The following is a 19,116-nucleotide window of genomic DNA, read 5'->3' as shown; positions in this document are numbered from 1 at the left end:
AGTGGCAGAAAAGGGGTTGCCAATTCACTGCCCATCAAACTAGGCCTATTTTTGTGGCGAATAGGTGTAAACCTTTAATAACTTCCTTTATTAGGCTCTGTGCCATTATTCTAATATGCTGTAGTTTTTGCCAAAAATTCTTTAAAGCTCACCCATTAGTACACTCTTATTTTACTTGTGAAAACCCAGTATTCGTAGTATTTGTCCCTTCCTTGAAATGCTTTCAGATCTGTGGTTAAAGTCAGTTATACAGAAGTTAATGATTATAAATTTACACAGAGTTCCCATTCTGGAAGGACCAATGCCTGAGCTGTTGCTGTATGAGTTTTTCTGAAGACTATAATGTGAAAGCATCCACATGTCAGAAAGCAAGGTAGCATTTGCACAAAGGGGCATTGTTTCCCAGGTAAGATAAAAAGTGGAAGGGTGATGCTGTAATAATTTACATTGTGTATTATGAAATTCCTGTTACACAAATGTCCATCAGTATCTCTTTGATTAGTTCTGCAATATTAGATCTAATATTTCAGAGTAGTTTGAGATACTTCTGACATACGTTAAAAAAACCCCCAATGTTTTCTTTTTAATCCTGTGCAAGTCTGTATTTCAGTAGTTCTAAATAAACATCTGCCTTAACTCCTCCTCTCCAATGGCTTTTGTTTGTTTTGTTTCCAAAAGCACCTACGTGTACCAGGAAGTTTTTTTCCTGAAACCCAGATCTAACGTCCTAGTTGAGTTTGCAACAATTGCAGTCACCACTAGAAATAAAACTTGCCTACTTAAGCCTACAGTGATAACTCTGGAAAGGCTGATGATCAAGACAAAATCTTTGGTGAGTCCACCTATATAAAGTTCTTTTATAATACTTTAGCAATATTCAGAACTTATTTTTCCTATTTGTTGTAAAGTCCAGAACTATGAACTTAATAGTTCTTTCTGTTCATAGTCCAGAACTATGAACAGAGATACACACTTTAAATATACTTTCTGTCTTTAGATTACTTTTTCTGGAACTTTCCATTGATACTTGTTAAGCAAAGCAACATATATTTAATTATTGCAGATAGTCTTTCACAGGTAATAAAATTGTTCCTAACGTGTCTTACCAACAATGCTGATGCAATGGCTAGCAAATATGACTCAGTGGAGAAAGAGGAAAATGAAATTGTAAATGTATATATTTCTTCTCACCTGCTTAGGCATAAAGGAAGAGTACTTTTCCCAAGAAAGGGTAAACTGCATTAATGGATATGCCTCATTGGCTAAAAAACCAAACCAAAATAAAGTCACACATAAATTCTGCATTATGAAAAATTTAAATGTTTTCAAATCTACATTCTAGATATGAATATGGAGAGCTAACAAAATATTTTCTTATAATGAGTAAATGAGTTTATATCTATTTTCTACTTTTCTTTCTCCTTGATTTTCTCTGTGGTTAGCAGCATCATAACAGCTGCATGACTTTTCTTTAAGTTTAGAGCATTAGACTGAGTTATTATGTAATGAAATTTAATTGTGCTGAAGATTAATTTAAAATACTGAATATATTTTATTTGTAGTTAACTTTCAGAGTAGTATACTTTGCTGTTTTCCCTTCTTGCCCTTTGAATGTCTTTAAATGTCACCTGCCTCTTTTTCTCTTATTTATAGAGTTCATCCTGCAGTTTAGACTTCAGGACTTGCATCTTTTTTAGGTAATCTTCTGAAAATGTTTCACAGGTTATTTGAATACTTTTGAAATTACAACACTGAGTAATTTTCTGTGCATCTGTTTGAAGTGTTGTAGGGTTTGGGTCAGTCTTTTTTTTCTTTTTTCTTTTGAGTTCGGAGTGAGGATGGTATATGTCATTGGCAAGCTCTTGCTTAATACTCCCACAAATGGCAGTGAGATTTGTGAACAAGAAAATTAAAAATCCCTCCCATAAATTATGCTGTTGCTTAACTGTTCATGTTTTTCATCTGAAGAGGAATGGTAAGCCATACTGGAGAGAGTAATGGCAAAGAAATTCTATCATAATCACATTTGACATAGAAAAAAAGAGGGTAAAGTTGTTTTAGTAACTTCTATTTGCTTGATGGTCACAGACTGTTTTCCGAGTTGCAGTGAAGGAGGCAGGATATGGTAGCCAGTCAGCAGAATGCTTTTCAGTTCTCCCCCATGTCTGGATTAATTGCACTACGACATGTCAGGAAAGACAGAGGTTACTGTTCTGGTCCTTCATGACAGGCTTGTGAAAAACAATTCCTGAAACTGAAGAGTTACTGTTAACTTCAGTTTGTGGATAAAAAAGCTGACCACACTAACAAGATAAAGGATTGTTTCAGGCTTAAACCCCGAGAAATATAACTTCAGTTTTTTTTTCCCCCCAGGCACTCAGAAAAAACATCTAAATAATCTTCCAGATTAAGAAATTGCCATAAATACACACGGTGGAAGATGGGAATAAGCCCGGCTGTTTCGTTCCCGAGGAGTTCCGTGCCGGACGGAGCAGCGGCGGGGCCGCAGGCAGCCCCGGGACCGCGGGGGAGCCGAGCGCTGCCGGCAGGGAGAGACGGCAAAACCGCCCCGGTGATCGGGATGCCTTTTTTCCTGAATGGATTTGGGATCGAGATGCAGACGACCGGCCTTCAGAAGACAGCCGAACAGGGTAGCGAACACACACACGCGAGCAGGAGCTGCCAAGGCGGCGAAGCGACAGTCGGAGCCGTGGGACGGCTGCAGCCGGCCCCGCTGCCCGGGCCGGGCAGGCCGGGGGGCTGCCCCGGGGGCGGGCGAGCGGCGGGGCTCAGCCCGCCCCCGCTCTCTGCCCCTTGACGTGGCGCGGACTCTCCCATCAGCCATGTTGGTGCGTCGGCAGCGCCGGGGCGGCTGCGAGCGGGCGGGCGGGGAGAGCGAGCACAGCGGGAGCGGCGGCGGCGGCGGCCGGGACGCGGGTGAGCGAGCAGGGCAGCGCTGAGGGCAGCGCAGGGCGGGCGGAGCTGGGGTGCCGGGATGGGAGAGGCGGCGGCCCCTCTCTCTCCCCGCGCTGGGAGGCACGGGGGCACCCCGGCCCGCGGGGCCCCGCACGGCTGCCGGACCTGAAGCGAGCGTGGTGGGAGCTTCCCGCGTCTCCTCCGTGGCACTGGGGGATCTCCGGGTGCCCAAAATTGCTCTCGGGGCCCGCGGCGGCCTGGGGGTCCGGGGCTATCGCCGGCCGCTGGTCAGCACTGCCCGCGGCCTCCCGGGCCGGGCTGGGCGAGCGCCCTTGCCGGGCGGCGGGCAGCGCCTGCCGGGCCGGGCCGGGCCGGGCCGGGGCTGGGCAAGCAGCCCCAGCAGCCCCCAGCTCGGCCGGGGCTGCCGCGCTCGGGCAGGGCCGGCGGGGCACGGCCTTTCCACGGGCGGGGGTAAAGGGCAGCACTCCGGCAGTGCCTGTGGTGCTCCTGTCCCGGAGCTCCGCTGTAGCTACGCCGCTGTGCCACTGACGAGGGTGCCTTCCAGTGTAGGTAAAATGACGAGAAATGCAGGCCCTGCTGCGTTTCATTTTGCATTGGTTTTTTAATTTAGGTGGGTTATCACATACCGTAGTTGTTTAAAAGTAAAGTTTTCAGTGAGAGGTCTGGGAGAGCAGATTTGGAGGATGACTGCGTTTGAGTGGTGAAAATGTTAGCAATTTGCTTTAGATAACTATTTAAACTATTGTGCTCGTGTATTTTAGTTCTTTGGAACCGAAATAGGTTTGTATCTGGTATGTAATTTGGGCATAAGAAATGAAGTGAGGGTTTATTATTAATCTCTTTTACCAGATTGTTAGTGCCTAATAAACTGAGAGAATAGGTGTGTTGTAAGAAAAGTGTGCAGTGAACTGTACTCATTTAGTGGTAGTTAAACACATGGTGCTATGAGGGACTTCGACCTATCTATGCTGGAACTCTTACAGTGCTGTAGAGAAAAATGTTTTGATTTTGTATATTTGTGCAAGGTTTATTTTGGGGATATTATATATTGGGACATATTTGTCTGTGGTGTGGAAACGTTTAAAGGTGCTGATAGTCAACCAGTGACTCTAAATGCAATTCAAGTGTAGCGTGGCTTCTTTTGTGACACACAGTTGAGGTTGTCAAGGTGTAGGTTTGCAAGGTATGTTTAGCTGTAGCAGTGGGAGGGAGGAAGCAAGCCAGAAAGGACTTCTGTTTTTTTCTGGGTATACTAATCGACAGCAAAGGTAAAGCAGTGGGAACTGTTGCTGTTTAGCTGGTCTGAAAATCCCTTCTCTGAGGTTTTCTGAGGCAGGCAGTGCATATTTTGTGGCATTCAGGTGTCTGAAATTTGGGGTGTAACCTGTAGGCCAGGAGGGTTTGCTGTTCCCATATAATGCAATACATCTCCACACCTAGCTCAGAAAATGTGTCTGCATAGCTGTAACAATGGTACTGAATGTAACTTGTCAGACCAAGAGTTCCATATTTGATGAATGATGAAATAGGTAAGCATTATTGGCTCTTGAAGGGGAAGAAAAGGATAGAAGAAAAGGTAGAGATCTTGGTTATTAGCCACTTTTGCCTTCTGAATAGGAAATCCATACTTAATAGAAAATAACAGTATTTAACTCAGTAAATCCAATAAGTCCTTTATGTATCTATGTGTATGTGATTAGTCACTGCACACTGGTGTTTGTACATTGCCCTTTCAGGAGCAATAACTGCGTGGTAAAAGTAATACCCATGTACAGCCATTTCAAACATAGCTAGAGCAAAAAAAGGAGAAAACGCTTTGAAGTTCAGGGCAGACTGTGTGACACGTTGCAGTGTTTGGAGCTGGATTTTGTGAGTATAGTTGCTGCTAGTGAATGGCTGAAATAGCCTTAAGTTGCAATTTTCTCTGTCTTCTCAGGAAATAATTTTTAAATGGAGACATTATTCAATTTGTGGTGATAGTGGAGATGTGTTGTGCAGATTCTTGCATTAATAGCCCATTTTTCAGAGATAAGATACCTTCAACTTTTTTACAAAACATGGATGGATTTTGATTTATTAGGAAATTTCTTAAATTCTATACCCTCTTCAAATGCAACGCTGTTCTTTCATCTCTTAACTGAGTTAATTTCTGTCTCGAATTTCTCTGTAGAATTACAACTTCCAGATATTCTCTCTTTTGCTCAGTTTTGTCCCCCTCCTTTGCAGAAATTCGAGTAAAAGCAATGGTGGAAATGCTCTTATGCACAAAATCCCTCATGCTCCCTGTGTTGTAATTGCCATGATGTGTTTAGATAGGAACAGATTTGCTCCTAATATCAGTAAGACATGCCCATTAAAATATTGTCAGTTGATTACTTCTTAAGGCTATTAACTGTGAAATGCAGCACTTCCCTTTGCTGTATGTATTTTGTTAGTCTGTTTTCTTAAAAGTTACAATCAGAACAAAAGTGTTGTTAGACTATTATTTAAAATAACTTGACAAGTTTTTAGTTGTCATAGAAACTAAAGGTGCAATGCCATTATAATTTTGATAGAATTTCTGTAAGCCTCCTGTAATGTATGTAAGATCAGAACTAAGAATGTCAGTGTGCTTAGGAGAATGCCTGATTTAAATTCCAATTCAGGAGGGTTCCAGCATTTATAATATTAATTAACTTGTTTAAGTTAATGAATATAACATTAATAATAATATATATTATAATAGTTATTATAATACATTTATAATATTCATTAACTTGTTTAATGAACATTTATAAAGTTCATTAACTTGTTACAGTATAAATTGAGACCTAGGAGTATTTCTAGTTCCCTTTAGGTGGTTCACGTATGCTTTTACAGTAAATCCTTAATTATTAGGGAGTGTGAGTTTAGTTACCCTAGTTCCTGGAAAAAACTGTGCTGTATATACTATAAAAGGTACTGTGAAGCATGCAGCAGATAGTCTGGAATAGTGTGTATATAGCTGAGGAGTTTGGGATTGGAGGGAGGGAGTTCACATGTACCTGTGGAGCTTTTCAGATGTGTCTGTGCTCCCCAGTTCTCCAGCTTCTGAGTAATCATAGGAGAACGTTTTGAAAGTCTTAAGTCAATGGCCAAAATGGTAAATTTGAATTGTTGAAAACTGCTTCTTGGTACATAATATATTGGAATATGGCACTTGTATTTTTTACAAGGTTACGTCCTAGTATTGCTCTAGGAATGTACTCTTGTGGAATATCATGTTGTTAATCCTTTATGTTTGCATGTAGGCTGCATCATGAGATACCAAATATATAGTTAGAAATGCTTAAAAAAATTTATACAGCAGTATTTTCTTTCCCCTTAGAATTCTGCACATTGCTTTTAGGATTTAAGAAGCTCTACTCAGTGTTTTATAGACTGTAACTCAGTTACAGTGTTTGAATGTGTGACTGTTTTTTCGTGTTTTCAGCATTTAGTAACTAAAAGTCTTTGCATGTCAACATTCTGCTGACAGTTATCTTTTTATTTTAGTGTTAGAAGTTGACCATGACAACCTTCCTGGAATTTATCCAGCAGAATGAGGACAGAGATGGAGTTAGATTCAGCTGGAATGTTTGGCCTTCAAGTCGTCTTGAAGCTACAAGAATGGTAGTCCCGGTGGCTGCCCTCTTCACGCCACTGAAAGAACGGCCGGACTTGCCTCCTATTCAGTATGAGCCAGTGCTGTGCAGCAGGACCACGTGCCGAGCTGTTCTGAACCCCTTATGGTAACCTTAATGCATATTATTCTTCCAGTACTTTGCCTTAGAGTCTGGAGAACAGTGCTAGCTGAACTATGTGCAAGATCTGGTGTATAGAAGTTCAAGCACTCCTCACATCATTATACAGCACGGACTTCCAAGTCTCAGAAGGTTCTGCACATAGATTTGCATATGTAACATATTTACTGAAAACATAGCTTTCATTTATTGAGTTGTTTCAATCTACTTAGTATTGATTAGGTATGTTATTTTTCTGCAACCGTATATCTTGGGATTTAGTATACACTTGCATTTTGCCTCTAGAAAATGACTTGGGTAAAAAGTTTCAATACTCTATCTTTTGAACTGTTGGACCCTGATACAGTTTAATTTCCGAGTGAAATAAACTATGTTTATTACTGACATTAGTTCATCTGTGGGCTAAAGTAGGTTATCTTAGGTAGGTTTTAGTTAACATCAGAAGTAGGCATAAAAGGGTAGAAAGCTGTTTAAGCTTAAGGGTGGTATTGGCACAAGCTCAAATGATTGTGGACCAGTCATGGGTAAGTTTGGGTTGCAAGCAGAGGAAGTGTTTCATATGCATTCCTGTCATAGAAGTACGGAAAAGAAGCAGAATGATTTCTAGGTTGGAGTTTGATAGGCATGGGTCCTGATTGATAGAGATTAAACATGATGTCAGGGAACCTGTAGAACAAATTTAATGTTATGAATAACTTGTCTCTGCTTGGGAGAAAAGACAGCTTCAGAGCAGATGGAAAATTGTGTTTCAGTATTAAGCAGCCACAGCGGCCAGTTATACTGGGAGTCAGTTGAAGTTAACTTTTTCAGAAGCATTATCGTTTATTGGGGGCTGGAAGAAAAACAATGAAAAGACAGAGTTGTAAAAGGTCAGAGAGATGCCAACATTACAGTGAACTGTCTACATTTTTCCTGTGTTGTATGTGCTAGTAATGACTGGATTTTTTTTTCCTCTGAAAGGGTGGTTAGAGGCTTAATCTGAGGAGACTTTAGAAGCCTGTGTGGCACTTTGGGCTAGGTAATTTGCAGCCTGTATAACGGGTAAAGACAATTAGATAGCAATAGATCTGTGTTTTGTTTACAACATGCTGGGACTTACTTGAAGATTCAATGATATTTTAAAAATATTTTTGCTCTTGTAGACAGGAGAAGATGTAATAGCAAGAAGTGTACATTGAGAACTATTTCCCTTAAGATGTGATTAGGACTTTAAGACATCTCTGTGGTGTGAAGATAGAGCTTGCATTTTTTATTTTCACTGTCTGAATACTAATAAAAATGTAGGCAAAAGGAGGTAGACTCATCATTTGAAAGCAATGTTGTTTTTGTTACAGAGATAGCTGTCATGTTGGAACCTGTTTTTTTAGGGCATAATGTATATTCAGGCTAGTCCCACACTCTGACAGCTAATAGATAGAGGCAGAAAAAGATAAAAATTCCAAGGTAGGAGAGTTAAAAAGATTTGCTAAAACCATTGAGAAAGGCTCTAATATATGTGCTGAGTCTGTATTTTTAAATTTCTTATTTACATATTTTTCCTGAAGACCATTCTTTCTCCCTAAACATAATAATTTTCCTGATACGTCATTACTTTCTGTTTGTATTGTAGGTATTTAGGAGAAAGTTTATTTGAAAGAATCTTTTTAAAATCAGTGTGTTTTTTAAAGTTTTAAAGACATGTATTCTAGGGACGGTGAAGGAAAATGAATTGTTCATGCTATGTAAACTTTTCCTGTTGTATTTTTATAGCCAAGTGGATTATCGAGCAAAACTCTGGGCTTGCAACTTTTGTTACCAGAGAAACCAGGTAAGAAAATGAAACATTCAGTATATAGAAAATACTTTTATGAGTTGAAATGAAAACCTTGATTTTTCAAATTACAGTTGCAAACTGAAATTGACAGCAAGAGCAGAAGTGTGCAGTAGTATCTTCAGACATTACATTGAGATTTTTTCCATAACAGCAATAATGAATATCTGTTGAAAAAAGTCTGGGTTTTTTTTCCCTTTGTAGAAATTGTCATATTTTATTTACATTTAATTTCTCTGTTTTTATTTGCAGTTTCCTCCTACTTATGCTGGCATATCAGAAATGAATCAGCCAGCTGAACTTTTGCCTCAATTCTCCAGCATTGAATATGTAGTACAGGTAAAATCATTAAATAGAATATTGAACATGTATTGCCTTGCAATATGCAAAAAGAATAAATTTCAATTTTGCTTCTTCACTCTATTTTAGTGACTGTGAGTATTTATGTGCTTGTTAGTAGATTGAACGTTGATGCCATCAGTTGGAAAAGGAAAATAATTAATAAGAGCATTAGGATGGCTTATAAGACTGGTTTAAAAAGAAAAAGAGGGTTTCTTTACAATGAGTTTAATTTGTGTTTGTGTCAGGAGGCTGCTTGCTGAAGTAATTTCAGTTCAGATTTTACTGCTCATTCACCTCTCATTAACCATTTGAATTCAAGTTTGTATTTGAATGATGAGTAGTTAGTTCTAGTGCTGTCTGGTTTACAGACAACAGCTAATACATATTCAATTCAGGTGTTTGAATTTTAGTATTCATACTTTTTAGGATAGAGGTTACTTGAATAGAAATAAAAAATGGACCTAAACCTGTAAATTACAAACATTTGCAATTTCAAATTTTCCACCTCCAAATTAATTTTTGAGGATTAAAATTTTTAAGGCCTCTGTGAGGCAAATTATAATCTGAATCCTCACTGAAGTATTACAAATTTTAATGAAAGATAGAGTGAATACTGAACAACATCTGTACTTTTTGCCAACTTTGTAATGCGAAGTAGATGGAATGTTAGTTCATAGTACAGCAAAATTAGTTTATATAGAATAAAAAGTACTGATTCTCTCTAGAGTAAAATTAGGACATGAAATGCCATGGACAGTCATCAGGCTATAATATTTTATAACTGTGAAAAGTTTTAAGACTGTTATGTTCACTTGGAGCAATAAAAGCTCATTGGATATTAAAAGGTGTATATAATTGGCTCATGCTTCAAAATTACCTGATATCCTGAAAGGAGTTTTTCTTTTCTTCTGTTTTAAGCATTTCCTTTTTGTTCACTTTGGTGGGGGGTTTTGTTCTGGATCCTGATTGCTAATTGAGAGAGAGAGTTAAATTCAATAGAACATTGACAGTACTGGTATGATTAAAATTAAAACTTTTACAATATGTGTCTTACTTGTTCACTTTTGATCCTTTAAATATTGCAAGACTTGTTTTTCATATAATTGTAATTTTGTTTCTCAAAGCGTGGTCCTCAGATGCCATTGATATTTCTTTATGTTGTGGATACGTGCATGGAAGATGAAGACTTGCAAGCTCTGAAGGAATCCATGCAAATGTCCCTTAGTCTCCTGCCACCAACTGCATTAGTAGGTCTCATTACCTTTGGCCGAATGGTGCAAGTTCATGAGCTTGGCTGTGAAGGAATTTCCAAAAGTTACGTCTTCCGAGGAACAAAGGACCTCTCTGCAAAACAGCTTCAGGTAATGAACAGAAGCAAACAAAAAGAAATCAGTAAGATACTAATGGTGAAATAGTCTGTAAACAAATTTTGTAATAAAATCTTATTTATTTGACTGCAGGAAATGCTGGGGCTTACAAAAGTAGCTGTTGCACAAGTCGGTCGGGGTCCTCAAGTGCAGCAGCCACCACCTTCTAACAGGTGATCTACTTCAAACGTCTTAAAACATGTACCTTGACTCCACTGATGTACTGGAAAACCTAGGTTTTATGACCATTAAAACAATAAACTGACATCCAACCTTCTTGGTCAGGCACAAATTTACTAGTAGACTGTTCTTTCCTACAATTTGTACTGGGAAGAATTGACTCAATGGATAATAGTAATATTATCTGGATGATTTTTGGAAGTGCTCTGAGAGGCACATTATAGATACATAAATAAAAATAATGATTCTTCTGTTGATTGGTGTGCTGGAAACAGTTAATAGATACTTTAGTGCCCCTTAGGTGGATATGCAGTTGTGCCTTCCTTTTTTCTCTCTCTTCTATTCCTCTTCCCTCCCCTTTGGTCTCTCATTTGGGAATTGCAGGCTGTGTTTGATTCTCCTGTGTATTTCACTGTGATGTAGAAGAAATTTTTGTTGTCTCTGCCCTCTAAAAATTAGCTGCATCTGTAGGCTGCTTGCAGCAGCACAAAAGAGATCTTACTATGTTAATTTTTCTCATGATCTTTGATTGTCACTGAAGTAGGGAAATGCGTTTCTTTTTGAAATTCATAGGTCATCTGCTCTGTTCTTTTGACTAGGTAGGGTTCTTTTCGGATAGTGGTGGTATCTCTATGTCTGAGGTTTCATTTTTGCAAGGTCTTTGCTCAACTTCTTAAGCTGAGTGTGTAAGTAGTAATTCCAAACTGCTTTATTTTGATGAGCAGACACACTGGTCTGAATTCAGACCAGTCTAGAATTAGACATCTCAGATATGTCTATATATTGCTAGTGAGCAATTGATAAAATTTTTATTTAGTAACTTAAATAATGTATTTCATGTATTTGTTTCCAGATTTTTGCAACCAGTGCAGAAGATTGATATGAATCTTACGGATCTTTTGGGTGAACTGCAACGGGATCCGTGGCCTGTTCCACAAGGAAAACGACCCTTACGTTCTTCTGGAGTGGCCCTATCTATAGCTGTTGGGCTCCTTGAGGTAAAAGCTTTAACTATAGCTGTGCTAAACTACAGCTAGATAATTTTCTTACAGAAAAGCTTCCACAATCAATATGTAAAAACTTTACTAACTGATGTATATTAGATTTGTAGGATGCTTCTGGTGGATATCATTCCTTACATGCTTAGCATTTCATAGACATTTACATATTTTAACAAGGCAAAATTGAGACTTTGAATTACTGGCAGATGTAACTTCTGAGAGTGGAAAAAATGCTATTATTGTTACAATCCAGTCAGTGTGATAAATACCCACATATCTAATTATTTTGTTCAGTTGGTAGCAAAAACCAATGGTTTCATTTGTCGTTTATTTCCTGCAGTGCACTTTCCCTAATACTGGTGCACGAATAATGATGTTCATTGGAGGACCAGCGACGCAGGGACCTGGCATGGTTGTAGGGGATGAATTGAAGTTACCTATAAGATCATGGCATGACATCGAAAAAGACAATGCAAAATATGTTAAAAAGGGTACTAAGGTAAGAGACGATCATGGGATCTCATACATATTCCTAGTAAGTAAACATTTAAATTACTGGGCACTGTAAAATGCTGTTTGTAAGAGCAATTGTATAAAGAGGTGGCAATTGTGTGGTTTTGTTCACCTGAATAATTGTATGTCTCAAGAATTTCTTCAGCAATTTCAATATATTGAGTTAGGGCTTGTCTAGCTCCCATTAAAGCTCTTTGGAGTGTTTCTCTGGTTTAATTCAGAAATGTGTGTGACCAAATGGTATATTTAGTGCTGTAAGGCTGATGCTTCTAAGACAGGTGCTCAAAACTGTCTCTGTAGCTGGGGAAGGATTAGGCTGTAGAGTTTATTCATTTCTAATTTAATTTAAAATGTACATTTGGTATGGTCAGCTGCATCCAAAACCTCTTGAATTAATCTTGATTGATTATAATGGGAGCTTAAACAATTAGCTCAGTTGCAGGCACCTCTTATTGTAGACACTTGAGAGTAGTAAATTCAGTTCTGTACTGGATCTAGCACTAAAATGCAGTGTTTAAAAGGAAGATGATCAATCTAATTTTCTGGTTTAGATAGCAACCACTGTTCTCTTTAGTGGGAGTCAGGCTCTCAGCTGATCAGAAAAAAAAGCCCCAAGTGTTAAAAATTCTAGTCTTACTAACTTTAGGAAAAATATACTTTTATGTGAATAGAATCTGGTAATGTTGTTCTAGAAAAATTTTGTGACTTCGGGATTTAATGCGAAGACGAGGTGAGTTCACACTGTAAATTGCAATGAACTGTATTTTCATCTTATATTTAGCATTTTGAAGCCTTGGCTAATCGAGCTGCGACAAATGGTCATGTTATTGACATTTATGCATGTGCCTTGGACCAGACTGGTCTGCTGGAGATGAAGTGTTGTCCCAACTACACTGGGTATGTGTCTGTTTGTTTTTTTTGTAGTATATGAAGATGCAGCTTAAAATTGTTAAACAGGAAGCACGTGCAAACAATTCTGCTATTTAAAAAAAATGTGTAAACAGGCAGACTCTGATGGCTACATTTGTATTGGAATTTTAGAATATCTTGGCCTCTGGCAGATTTGTCACCATCATTTTTGGTTTATTCAGAAGCAGGTTTGCTGTTTTATTTTAATGTGATCTTTTTGAGGCTTGAATAACTGGATATCTTTTAAACAAACAATTTATCAGATACGCTGTTTCTGTTTTAGCATGTGTATCTCTGTAAGTGGCAGGTTTCAGTAAAGACAAGGACCTGTGCTTATTTTTCTTGTTCTTCAGAGTGGTACAAAACCCTCTGTTATTCTTTCTGTCTTGTTTATGCCATTCTTTTATATATTGCTGTTTATAGGTTCAACTAGTGGTTTAGATGACTATCAGGCACAGCTCCTGAGTTTCAGGCCAGCTTGGCCATGCTAATCTCTGCTTCTCTTCAAAGCTGTGTGTATAGCCTTAGCTGGGCAGCTTTCACTGTTCAGGATATTTATGCTTAAATTTTATTTTACCTGCATCAAACTCAAGTTGTGTTTTTGTTTATACTGTTTTGTTCTTTCTGTCTGTCCTGTGACTCACCCTATTTCTGTAGCCTGAATGTATAGTTTGTTTATTTCTCCTACAGCTCTTGTATTTTGGTTTTGGTTACACCCTGCATACAGGGAGGAATTTTTGATTCTATGTCTGTTTTCTTCTATTTTTGAGTATCCACCTGGAAACTTATTTTGGGTGTAATGTTTGACCTATTGACATATTTTACTAAAAGGTTTTCATTAACATTTTTGATGACTGAAAATAATATCTCCCATTACTATTTTCTAAAGGCAGGGTATGATATTTCATGACAAGTGGCAACTGTTGTAGTTATATCCACAGAATGTTGCCAAGCACAAAAATAAGTCATGCTTCTTGAGCATAGATTTAACCCTGAAATAACGAATGAACTACACAAAATACTATAGTTTGGAATAATAACTATCAGAAGTAAAGCCTTTGTATGACAGGATCTTGAGACGTCCTTAGTTTTCAAAGTCCACTACCATATTTTCCCAGTGAAAGATTTTGTTACCTACTATAATGACCTTAAGATGCACAGGGCAAGATGCTCACTTAAAACTTTCATCCTTAACATTGTAGCAAAATACTAATTTAACATTAGTCTATTTTAAGAAGGAAAAATATGTCTCACAGTGAATTGTCTTTAGTTTCAGTCTTTAATAAAAATTAGCTATATAAGTAATCTAATTTAACTCATGAGTTTTGTTTGTTTTGTTGTCTAGAGGCTACATGGTAATGGGAGACTCTTTCAATACATCGTTATTCAAACAAACTTTTCAGAGAGTATTCACTAAAGATATGCAAGGACAATTTAAGATGGGATTTGGTGGCACATTAGAAATAAAGGTAAGTATATAAAAATGCAGTCTGTTAGTGAAACAATGGAATAGGATGGCTGCAAACTGGAATCATTTCCCTTTTAAGGAATTTTTAGGAACATGCTAAACAGATGTATTAAGTTTGGCCTGTACATAGCTGTACATAATCCTAGCTGTCTTTCTGTAGTTCTGGGATTCTGTAAATGTGAGTTAGGTATAGTCGTGGTTATTCTCACCTTGCATTCAAGGTGAATGTTTAGATTTGGATATCAGTGGTTTCTTTGTTCTAGGTAAGTCTGTTTCTCTACGTAATCCAGAACAAATTTTCTTTCCATCCTTATCAGAATCCATTCTGCATTTTAACAGTATTGTTTTCTGCCTCCACCATTGTGGTAAGCTTGGAGCTGAATATGCTGTAGGTTCAGGCACTGCCTTCCTTGATGTTTCTTGAAAAATATTCCAATCCCATATTGTAGAAGAATATGAGACTCTTTTCATTTTTGGTAAAATTCTGTTTAAATTTTTACTAATAAGGACAAATAGTTGAACCCTCTTTTTTTTTTTTTTTTGTATACCTGTTGATATGACTTTTGTTGAAAGATCCCGGAAAATGTAAAAAGGGAGCCCCAGTTCTAGAGGGATGTACAGATCACTTCAAAGAGAAAAGTGGCATTGGAAGAATGTAAATAACTAATTTAGCTAAATATGTTTAGGACATAGAGTAGAAATTCTTTATCAGGTGTGTGTAGGCTTATCTTACAGTACAAAGTCTTCAGTTTTAATCTTGAATATTTTAATCCTTTCATTAGGAAGGAAACATTACCCTGTATAGTTTCTAGGTTTATATGTTTATAAATCAAGCAGCTTTTCTCTATGTTTTAATTTATGTTCATGCTGTTAAGATATACTAATTAGTATAGCAAATAAACATAATTAAGTGTAGAAACTGAGCGTGTGAAAAGTGTCTCCAGATGTATCAAGCATTAGTATAACCTTTCCTAAAGGTATCAGTAATGTAATGTGCCTTGTGATTTTAATTATCTAACAATAAAATGAGACTGAATTCTTTAGCATGGCATCTTAATGTATTTTTTTATTTGAAATATGAAGACTTCAAGAGAAGTAAAGATTTCTGGAGCGATTGGACCCTGTGTCTCTCTCAACTCTAAGGGACCTTGTGTCTCAGAAAATGTAAGTAAACTTTGGTGAAAATAATGTCCTACTATGGAAAAATAGGATTTAAGGATTCTGAATTTGAAGAGAGGCTGAAACTTTTGTAAATGGAACAAAGTGGTCACGTTTTACTGATTTTAAATTAAATACATGCAAGCTTACAATTGAATCTGACCTGTAATGTAATGAATGTATTAGACCTTGGAGATCCCTTGTTACTTGTTTAGATTTATCCACTTGTTTAGATTTCGATTTAGTTGCTTTAAAATTATTATACAAAAGTTATATGATGATGTAGCAGAAACCAAGTAGAAAATGAGTTAGCGTGCTTTATTGTTAAAATCAGACCTGTGTCCTTTTATCCAAAGTGAACCATAAAAATACATTTTTTAGAAAGAATTGACAGAACAGGAGAACACAAGACTGGAAACATCCCTTTTATCTGAGCTCTTCTTTCCCTTATCTGTAGCTGTTTCACCAAATGCACATTTAATTAATTGATTGAAAGATCCAGCTATTGCAGGCTCCTGAAGTAATACCTTTAAATTATATTAGACTTAAATCATCACTTATTTTTTTTTTTCAGATAATATTATTAACTTTTGATTACCAATGAAAAAACAATTCCTGCATGTGACCAAAATGTCTTAGATTTGAGAAGTCTCACTTTTGTTCCTAACAATCTGCATAGTAGAGCATTTCCCAGTATGAAGATGCTCACAAATGGCCTGCTTTAATCAAGCACTCTTATTCCTTAAATTTTCTTTGTATTTATGACTGCATCTTTGTGAATATAGAAAATTCAGTATAGCCAGTAGTTTTTTTTTCCCTTTGTGATCAGGTAAAGATTTTTCTCATTTCATTGCATATATTGCAATGAAATGTAAAAACCCCAAAAATAAATTAAGGGTACATATCCTTACTTAAGCTACATAGCTATTTCATAGGGGGTAATAGAAATTCACTTGTGAGATTGTCTGTTGCTTTTCAGTTATATCATGATTAATTTATATTCCAAACCCCTTTTCGTCAAAATTACCTGAATTCAAATCTGAATATTAATAAAATGAGAGTGCATGCAGCTTATTTCACTGGTAACTGGACAATTCCTCTAGCCATAATATTTTTGAGTGAACACAGGCACCGTGACAATATTGCCAGCATAGTTTTCCTTAGAAGTTTTATTTGGTTTCCCTGTGTCCATTATGGATGATGGATTACTTTAATTGGTTTTGCTGGATATTTATGTTGCTTTGATGCCAAAAAGGAATTTTCAGTTGAAATACGTTGCTGTCTTGTGTGCAGTTACCTTGTTAGTTACAAGAGACTGTGTAATTAAGAAAAATACAGTGTGTAAGCTATTGCTTACAAGTTTTACTGCTGCACCTTAGAATAATCTTTCCACTTGCATATGCTTTTTGCCTCTGCTGAAGCAAAATCTGGTATTTTCCTGTTTCTGGTTTGCTTTTTCAGTCTTTTTCTAACGCTGGCTTCTGGTCTTTCTAATGTATTAGTTATTTAAAACAACAGTCTCTTTTTTTTTTTATTACTCCTACATCCAGCACTGCAGTTGCTTTGCAGGAGTGTTTGTCTGAGAAGGTGACAGTGAGCAAGGAGAAAGCATGTGAGAGTAGTTGCAAACAGTTACCTGTAATGACTAGATGCTGTATTTCACAAAGCAGGAAATACTTCTGGTTTATAAAGTATTACAAAATCTTTCTGCAGGAGATTGGAACAGGAGGCACTTGTCAGTGGAAGATTTGTGGTCTTAATCCGACTACAACGCTTGCACTGTACTTTGAGGTGGTAAACCAGGTAATAAATATTTGTCTACTTGTCTAGCAAACACACTAATTTTACTTTATATGACTGTTGAGGCTTGTATTTCACAGTAGGAGGGATAAAGATGATGTTGCCATTTTGTGTTGTCAAAGTTTTGAGGTGGACACTAACTGCTTAATGATGGGCTAATCTTCTTGTTTGTGATAATGAGTGCTAAAGAACTCTACAAATTTTGATTTGAGTTCATAATTTCTAACTCAATTTTTTTCTTTCCATATGTTACTTATTGAGTATATTTTCATTGCACTATGTGGAAATGCTGTAATCTGTGTATTTAAAAGTGCTTTTCAGTATTTCTCTGATGTTTTAGTTACAAGGTAATTACTACATAGTGTTACATTTTAATTTATTGCTCAATATTTGCAAGAAAAGATTGGTTTCATTGAAATTCATGAAGGACAAATAGTCTAGTTTCCTGTTTCCCTTAGGGAAAAGAGGAGGAAAATATGAGGAGCAAGTGTGGTACTCATTCTCATACCATTTCTTATTCCAAGAAACAGCTTAGGAACTGAGCTGACTGTAGTTTCTATATATTTAGTATGCTGGATTTCATAGTTTCTTATCTATGCAAAGGTGTGAAAACTTGAACTTATATTAGCCAGGTTTTGATTTTATTTCTTGTATGTTATGTTGGGCTCATTTTATTAGTAGCTCTAAAACTGGCCTAATTATTTTGTGCAATAGTTGATTTCAACTCTCCTTCTCTTTTGAATTGTTTATATAGCATGTAAACCTGTATTTTCATTGAGCAGAGTTTTGAAATTGCAGTTTACACCTGGATTCCAGTCTTTGTTTTGGCAGTGCTATTGGAGATCCACTGATCAACATTTTAGATTATTATCATCAGTTTTCTTCTCCTGTAATTCCAGTGAATCATATGGTGTTCAAATAGAATATGGTGAAACCAGGAATTGTAAAGCCCCTCAGAAAACATTGTCTCTGTAAGGGAATGTATAAGGAGACAGCATTGGGTGCTTTAAGGATATCTGGTGAAGCCAGCAACTTCAAACATCCCTTAACAATCTCCAAGTTGATTATCTGTGTGTAGTAAAGGTACTCAACATAACAAAAGCACCAGACAGTGCATCAATATAACTTGGGCTGCATATTGGAAACAATGTTACAGTTTTCTAGTAATTAGTTATACGTTTTCAAATTATACTGTAAAATCTTGAGATTCGTTTTCTTTTCCTTTTGTACTTAGCACAATGCTCCCATTCCTCAAGGAGGACGTGGTGCAATCCAGTTTGTGACTCAGTACCAGCATTCCAGTGGACAGAGACGTATCAGAGTGACCACAGTTGCCAGAAAGTATGTTTTACTTGTGGTGAATAATTGTTGAAAAATCACGGTGTATATCTATATATATGCCTTTTACTTTGTAGATTTTGTAAGCAGTCTCTTGTTTGAGACAGTTTCCTCTCTTGTTCTATGGACCATTTTTTCTCTGAGAAGTTACAGTAGCTGTATAATGTTATTGTAGGAGTGCCCTGAAGAAAGCCAAGTGATTTTAGACAAAGGGGAAGCTTTGAATTAAATTCTGTGGCCTAAACTGAGGATATGTTTGGGGTTAGGGAATAGCAAAAATCACTTCATTACTTAACTGGGGAATGCTAACTACAGTTCAGAGGGATGTAAATACCTGGTATTCCATGTATAACCTTTACCTGCAGTTTCTTTGATTCAATATACTTCACAATTTTAGGAAATGATGTTTAATGTTTTGAAGAGATTTTTCAATGTCCAGCGACATTTATTTACTCTTAAGCTGAAGGAGATCATTGCTTGGTTAATTTGATGGAAAATTCAGTATATTGAAAAAAGCATTTCCCTAATTGTT

The 19,116-nt window shown here is 37.1% G+C and overlaps 2 protein-coding genes across 4 annotated transcripts in view; one reads left to right on the top strand and one right to left on the bottom strand.

The window, feature by feature from the left end:
• Positions 1-1,532: 1,532 nt before the first annotated feature.
• On the bottom strand, positions 1,533-5,215 carry LOC121470075 (uncharacterized). The gene is made up of 3 exons (XM_072930651.1): positions 5,039-5,215; positions 2,433-3,187; positions 1,533-2,254 (listed from the first exon to the last, which is right to left on the bottom strand). The coding sequence occupies exons 1-3, from the start codon at positions 5,213-5,215 to the stop codon at positions 2,206-2,208; spliced, it is 981 nt and encodes a 326-aa protein (XP_072786752.1). The 3' UTR covers positions 1,533-2,205.
• SEC23A (SEC23 homolog A, COPII coat complex component) overlaps positions 2,724-19,116 on the top strand; it is a 28,537-nt gene continuing 12,144 nt past the window's right edge. Inside the window, exons 1-13 of one of the 3 annotated variants that reach the window (XM_030273135.4) lie at positions 2,724-2,849; positions 6,451-6,686; positions 8,448-8,505; positions 8,761-8,847; positions 9,975-10,211; positions 10,311-10,390; positions 11,251-11,395; positions 11,739-11,897; positions 12,693-12,808; positions 14,166-14,289; positions 15,372-15,452; positions 17,160-17,249; positions 18,481-18,587. In XM_030273135.4, coding sequence (XP_030128995.1) covers positions 6,466-6,686; positions 8,448-8,505; positions 8,761-8,847; positions 9,975-10,211; positions 10,311-10,390; positions 11,251-11,395; positions 11,739-11,897; positions 12,693-12,808; positions 14,166-14,289; positions 15,372-15,452; positions 17,160-17,249; positions 18,481-18,587 — 1,505 coding nt within the window. In that variant the 5' untranslated portion in view covers positions 2,724-2,849; positions 6,451-6,465. Of the gene's footprint in view, positions 2,938-3,348; positions 3,487-6,450; positions 6,687-8,447; positions 8,506-8,760; positions 8,848-9,974; positions 10,212-10,310; positions 10,391-11,250; positions 11,396-11,738; positions 11,898-12,692; positions 12,809-14,165; positions 14,290-15,371; positions 15,453-17,159; positions 17,250-18,480; positions 18,588-19,116 lie in introns of those variants that run through there. The other 2 variants (XM_030273134.4, XM_072930242.1) reach the window with 2 other exon arrangements.

The sequence above is a fragment of the Taeniopygia guttata genome, chromosome 5 (assembly GCF_048771995.1).
Source record: "Taeniopygia guttata chromosome 5, bTaeGut7.mat, whole genome shotgun sequence".
NCBI classification, from domain to species: Eukaryota; Metazoa; Chordata; class Aves; order Passeriformes; family Estrildidae; genus Taeniopygia; species Taeniopygia guttata.
The sequence above is the reverse complement of the archived record's forward strand: the minus strand, read 5'-3'. Positions and strand labels throughout refer to the sequence as shown.